The following is a 6,641-nucleotide window of genomic DNA, read 5'->3' as shown; positions in this document are numbered from 1 at the left end:
GGTCTGTGAGAGCCAGAAATCTTGCTTGTTTGTAGGTGAACAAATACTTATTTTCCACCATAATTTGCAAATAAATTCATAAAAAATCCTACAATGTGATTTTCTGGATTTTTCCCCCTCATTTTGTCTGTCATAGTTGAAGTGTACCTATGATGAAAATGACAGGCCTCTCATCTTTTTAAGTGGGAGAACTTGCACAATTGGTGGCTGACTAAATACTTTTTTGCCCCACTGTAGATGATCTGTTAGTGTGTAGTACAGCAGTGTCAGATGCTCTGCAGTAATGGTGCAGTGCAGCTTCTCTATCTGCTGTGTACACACACACTTTAAAAGGAATGTCTGTCCCATTAAAGCTCATCAATCGACAGAAGCCAAGCAGAGAGGCTAAGAGAACTAGAGGGGAAAAGGAGAGGGAGAGGGAAAGCGGCAGGAAGATGAGGTGGGAAAGGGGGAGGGAAAAGGTTGGGGGTGGATAGAGATGTGGGGATGCCTGTTGTGCAGAATAATTACAACAGACATTTCTAATGGTAACATTCCTGTTTGAGGCTCTGTGTGTGTGTGTGTGTGTGTGTGTGTGTGTGTCAGTGTTCCAGAACATCATGGGGAAATCATTGTGGTTAATAAAACTCCAGAACATAATCCTGTTGACATAAAACAGAGATGGTGGAAGGTAGAAAAGGAGAGATCTCTCATAGGAGTCAGTCAGAATAACAACACTAACAGTTTTCATAAACCCTATTCTACTGTCTTCAACACACACCAGCCACTAACCCCCCATATTATCTATGCATATCTCTCAGCGGTTCTGCTGCAACAATGTCCTAATTTATACCCCTCTCTTCGTCTCTTGCTCCCTGCCTGTCACCCTCCTCCCATTTATCCCCATTCCCTCACACAAATGTCAGCCTTTGTGATTCTGCAGCCCTCCCTCTCTCCAATCTTCTCCCTCCTGCCTCTCTCCACCTGTCAGCTTCCCGACCCTCCCTCCATCTCCCTTTCTCTCGCCTGACTCTTCGGTTCAGTTTGTCCCTCTGGGGGACCCTTACATCACTCCTCTGTTTACCACGGTTTTGGAAACAGAAGTGACTGAACTCTGGTCATTAGAGTGAAAGAGCAAGGGAGAGACCGAGAGGAAAAAGAGAAGATAATTAACAAAAAGGAGACGTATTTCCAGGAAAGGATGTTTAATGTCCCAGACACAATGACATCATGACTACAGAGGGGTGTGGCTAGAAAACAGTTAAATATTTCACTGTTAACCCTACATGTCACAGTTGGTCACCATAAAATTGATATGAGATTGTGTGTATGTCTGTGTGTAAGAGTTAGGGCTCTGTGTGTGTGTTAGAGTGTGAGTGAGGGCTGTGTGTGTATGAACAGGTCTTCATCGTACAGGTCTTCAGGCAGCTGTTCGTCCTCCTCACAGAAGAACGTTGGAAACGGAGGGTTGATGTTCTTCTCCACATAAGTCGGTAGGTTAGTGTCCCTCACCTAAACCATATGATTGGACAAACATTTCAGTAACTTTATAAACCCATGTGACTGGATAAACAAAAAGGTCAGTAACAGTATTTGCCAGACCAATAGAAGTGCATGGAGGAGCATGGTAAGTCTGGCTGTGATGGACAAATGCGTGTGTATGTCGTACCTTTAGTAAGCAGTTCTTGTGGCCAGGAACGGAGCCATGAACATAGATAACATTATACCTGGTGTTAACTCTCCATACCTAGAGAGAGAGAGAGGAGTCAGACGTTGGTGCAAGATATTGCTTTGGGTGTTGTGGACCAGTAAGATAGCAACCTAAAGGGTTTAGGCAAGCACTCAGAATGGGACTACAAGCTGTTTTTCACACTCCTCTGATTATCCATGAAGGTGCTTACATGGACTCAGTGAATGTGTGTATGGGGTGGGGGTGCATACCTTTAGGCCGTGGGCAGTGTCAAACACATTTCCCATCATGCCTGGCATCTTTTTCCCTTTGAAGACTTTGGCTGGATCCTAAAGAGACACAGTTTAGTCCGAGTGTGTGTAAGTAGTGTTTTTAGTGTGTGTGTGTGTGTGTGTGTGAATGAGATGTTACATATTTAGATGTATTGATTTTTCGCCAAATGTTTAAACAGTCAACAATGGTGTGTGTCTTACCCCTCCAGGTCCCGAGGCTCCAGGTCTGCGGTGTGTTTTGGTCTGGCCATGAGACGCTGGCTGGCCTTTAAACCCATACCGCTTCATCACCCCCTGAAAACCCTTACCAATACTACACACACACACACACACACACTTGAGAACAAAGAAGAATTCTAGAACACAGAAATGGAACAATTCTCCAGAAATAGACAGAAAGACAAAGAGACAAAGACAGAGAGATGAGGGCGTGGAGCCAGCCAGACAGAGATGAGGGCAGGGAGACAGACAGACAGAGCAATGAGGGCGTGGAGCCAGCCAGACAGAGATGAGGGCAGGGAGACAGACAGACAGAGCAATGAGGGCGTGGAGCCAGCCAGACAGAGATGAGGGCAGGGAGACAGACAGACAGAGCAATGAGGGCGTGGAGCCAGCCAGACAGAGATGAGGGCAGGGAGACAGACAGACAGAGCAATGAGGGCGTGGAGCCAGCCAGACAGAGATGAGGGCAGGGAGACAGACAGACAGAGCAATGAGGGCGTGGAGCCAGCCAGACAGAGATGAGGGCAGGGAGACAGACAGACACAGAGCAATGAGGGCGTGGAGCCAGCCAGACAGAGATGAGGGCAGGGAGACAGACAGACAGAGCAATGAGGGCGTGGAGCCAGCCAGACAGAGATGAGGGCAGGGAGACAGACAGACAGAGCAATGAGGGCGTGGAGCCAGCCAGACAGAGATGAGGGCAGGGAGACAGACAGACAGAGAGATGAGGGCGTGGAGCCAGCCAGACAGAGATGAGGGCAGGGAGACAGACAGACAGAGCAATGAGGGCGTGGAGCCAGCCAGACAGAGATGAGGGCAGGGAGACAGACAGACAGAGCAATGAGGGCGTGGAGCCAGCCAGACAGAGATGAGGGCAGGGAGACATAACTCACGTTTTGGCTGTGACATCTACATATTGTCCTGGACGGAAGTGTGCTGCATAGAGAGGAGTGCCTTGAGTGGAGACACACACAGAAGGATAGGGTTTAACAGTGTAGTTGGATTCAGTACCTAGTTTGATGATGGCAGTGTGTTTATGTGTGTGCGTTTTTTCGAATAGTCTGTGTGTGTATATGGTGTGAGTGGACCACAAGCGGCATGAAGAATTGTATCAAACAAGTTTTCCATATATTCCTGGCATCATTATGAGCCATCCTCCACTCACCAGCTTCCTATGGTGTATACACCTGGTTTGATGATGGCGGCGCGTGTGTGTATATACACCTGGTTTGATGATGGTGGCGCGCGTGTGTATATACACCTGGTTTGATGATGGCGGCGCGCGTGTGTATATACACCTGGTTTGATGATGGTGGCGCGCGTGTGTATATACACCTGGTTTGATGATGGTGGCGCGCGTGTGTATATACACCTGGTTTGATGATGGTGGCGCGCGTGTGTATATACACCTGGTTTGATGATGGCGGCGCGCGTGTGTATATACACCTGGTTTGATGATGGTGGCGCGTGTGTATATACACCTGGTTTGATGATGGTGGCGCGCGTGTGTATATACACCTGGTTTGATGATGGTGGCGCGCGTGTGTATATACACCTGGTTTGATGATGGTGGCGCGTGTGTATATACACCTGGTTTGATGATGGTGGCGCGTGTGTATATACACCTGGTTTGATGATGGTGGCGCGTGTGTATATACACCTGGTTTGATGATGGTGGCGCGCGTGTGTATATACACCTGGTTTGATGATGGTGGCGCGCGTGTGTATATACACCTGGTTTGATGATGGTGGCGCGCGTGTGTATATACACCTGGTTTGATGATGGTGGCGCGCGTGTGTATATACACCTGGTTTGATGATGGTGGCGCGCGTGTGTATATACACCTGGTTTGATGATGGCGGCGCGTGTGTATATATACCTGGTTTGATGATGGCGGCGCGCGTGTGTATATACACCTGGTTTGATGATGGTGGCGCGCGTGTGTATATACACCTGGTTTGATGATGGTGGCGCGCGTGTGTATATATACCTGGTTTGATGATGGCGGCGCGCGTGTGTATATACACCTGGTTTGATGATGGTGGCGCGCGTGTGTATATACACCTGGTTTGATGATGGTGGCGCGCGTGTGTATATACACCTGGTTTGATGATGGTGGCGCGCGTGTGTATATACACCTGGTTTGATGATGGTGGCGCGCGTGTGTATATACACCTGGTTTGATGATGGTGGCGCGTGTGTATATATACCTGGTTTGATGATGGTGGCGCGTGTGTATATACCTGGTTTGATGATGGTGGCGCATGTGTATATATACCTGGTTTGATGATGGTGGCGCGTGTGTATATACCTGGTTTGATGATGGTGGCGCATGTGTATTTCCCTGGTTTGATGATGGTGGTGTGCGTGTATATACCTGGTTTGATGATGGTGGCGCATGTGTATTTTCCTGGTTTGATGATGGTGGTGTGCGTGTATATACCTGGTTTGATGATAGCATTGTCAGAGACTTTAAAGGTGGTGACTTTCTGTTTAGGAGGAACTCCAGCCAACCTAAACATCTCCATCTCTTCATCTGTCTTCTACAGGGCGAGAGAGAGGGTGACAGAGAGTAAGAGGGGAAAGGGTAAATGAACTACTTTATACACTATGGCTTTAAACAGTGTGCCTTCGAACTTACGTAGAAGGGCGATGCGTTCTTCCCTCCCACCACTAGGGCAGCAGTGTGTCCATCGTACTCCTCTTTAGACAGGTAATTCAACACATGGCAATCCTGCACCTACAACACACACCACCACCTGTGACTTTTGTTTGATTGTGTGTGTGAGATTGTGACCGTGTGGTGTCATGTGTGTTACCTGCAGCATGGTCACCACGTGTCTCTCTCCTGTTTTGGTCCAGACTGGGGCCATGCCCAACTTCACTGCAACCAGCCCTACTCGCCGACTCTCTGGATTAATACACGCATTAATACTCCCACCCACCCAAGCACAAATGAAAACCAATAACCATCACACACCACACAGTAAACACACACACCCTTTGTCCATTCTTGTCTGGGCCAGGGCTCATCCTTCAGTGGGTGGAGCTTAGCAGCTATCTGTCGATTATACTCCTCTCCCAGACTCTTCCTGGAAAATATGCAAGAACGCAATTCATTCAATACTTATTACATATATTTTACAGTACTTCCGGTGTATTGGTGGAATACACACACATGACCAACCTCATATATGATTTATTATCCTCTGTCAGATGCTCCTCCCACCATGTTGTGGTCTTCACTGTCCGAACACTCTGAAAGAGACAGCTGTAGACAGAGAAAGAGATGATTAGGTATGATACAGTCGCGGCGCATAGACTTTTATTGGTTTTGGGTTAGAACGGTGTAAGATATAGCAGTTGGATAGCTAGGTAACGTTAGCTTGATAACCCCAAAGCAGATTTGTCTATAAACTACTTCCGAGGTAGTTAACGTTAATTTAAGTAATTTGAGTTAACTAACGTTAGTTAGCTAACCCTTTCACTTGGGATTCCGTAGGCAGCGGCTCTGTTGGCTGTCACATCAGCTGACTATTTAGCTTTGGGACACAACATTGGGAGTCCCGATGCTGAGTCCCAAACCTAAGTTACAGTAACTTACTTACTAACGTTATCTAGAACTACAAAGCTAGCTAACTAACGTTAACTGACAAACTACAGTTGCTAGTAGCCAGCTAGTTAGCCGTCTTTCACCAAAACTGCAGCGCTAACTAACTACCTTTCACAACAACTACCGTATCGTTAGGTAAAGTAGAGCCTACAGGTAACGTTAGCTAGCTACTGTAGTGTGTCAACGTTACCTGTCGGCTGCTGCTACCGCTCCGGTTCGTCCCGCTAGCACACGTGCTCCTCTGTAGAGAAGAACTCGGCAGGTCCACGCGGCCATTCTGTTATTATTCCACTCACGAGGCTAACGTTACCGACAAAAACATAAACTCCAATGTGGAAAAATGCTTCAATTTAGCAGCAATCCCACGACTTCATGCCTGTGCTCTGCTGTGAAATGTCACCCTGAGGGTTTCCGGTACGGCTCGGAAATAATTCCGCAGGTGCTCGGAAATGTAGTTCCGCTTCATCGATTGGACTGATTCAGTGTCTTCAAATTAACATTATGGAGAACAATTTAAACAACTGGGAACTCAGGAAAAAAAGGTATAATCATGATGACGTTAGTGATCTTCAGGTCGTAGTTCTAGAAAGAGGCCCACGTTCCGAATGTACAATTCCGAGTTGGATGAAAGTTCAAAACGTATTTTCCCAGTCGTAGCTCGTTTATTCCAAGTTCCCAGTTGTCTTGAACTCACTAAAGAACTCAGATTTTGCATTTCCGAGTTAACAGTTGTTTTGAGCAATGCGCAAATCATGCTTCATTGACAACATGGCCAATGTTGAATGTTTATGTTTATTTTAAACTAGGAAAAGAGACCCTTAATCATAGACTTGGGACCACACAGCCACTCCACTGAATAGCAGG

At 47.1% G+C, this 6,641-nt stretch overlaps 1 protein-coding gene across 1 annotated transcript; it reads right to left on the bottom strand.

Moving 5' to 3' along the window:
• Positions 1 to 1,167: 1,167 nt before the first annotated feature.
• On the bottom strand, positions 1,168 to 6,190 carry mrpl3 (mitochondrial ribosomal protein L3). The gene is made up of 11 exons (XM_038966677.1): positions 5,968 to 6,190; positions 5,352 to 5,435; positions 5,165 to 5,256; positions 4,984 to 5,075; positions 4,806 to 4,904; positions 4,608 to 4,707; positions 3,057 to 3,117; positions 2,143 to 2,254; positions 1,921 to 1,998; positions 1,649 to 1,726; positions 1,168 to 1,491 (listed from the first exon to the last, which is right to left on the bottom strand). Exons 1-11 carry the CDS (start codon positions 6,051 to 6,053, stop codon positions 1,345 to 1,347), a joined length of 1,029 nt encoding a protein of 342 aa, XP_038822605.1. The 5' UTR covers positions 6,054 to 6,190; the 3' UTR covers positions 1,168 to 1,344.
• Between the last annotated feature and the right edge of the window lie 451 nt (positions 6,191 to 6,641).

The sequence above is a fragment of the Salvelinus namaycush genome, chromosome 27 (genome assembly GCF_016432855.1).
Source record: "Salvelinus namaycush isolate Seneca chromosome 27, SaNama_1.0, whole genome shotgun sequence".
Classification (NCBI taxonomy): Eukaryota; Metazoa; Chordata; class Actinopteri; order Salmoniformes; family Salmonidae; genus Salvelinus; species Salvelinus namaycush.
This window is presented reverse-complemented; position numbering and strand designations above follow the sequence as displayed.

What these genes read in the sequence shown, in the direction of transcription:
- mrpl3 (XM_038966677.1), bottom strand. Translation starts at nt 6,053, where the DNA reads ATGGCCGCGTGGACCTGCCGAGTTCTTCTCTACAGAGGAGCACGTGTG. An exon ending in AGAACGCATCGCCCTTCTAC is followed by an intron (nt 4,708 to 4,805) that starts GTAAGTTCGAAG and finishes CTCGCCCTGTAG; the next exon opens with AAGACAGATGAAGAGATGGA. An exon ending in GAGCCTCGGGACCTGGAGGG is followed by an intron (nt 1,999 to 2,142) that starts GTAAGACACACA and finishes GTGTCTCTTTAG; the next exon opens with GATCCAGCCAAAGTCTTCAA.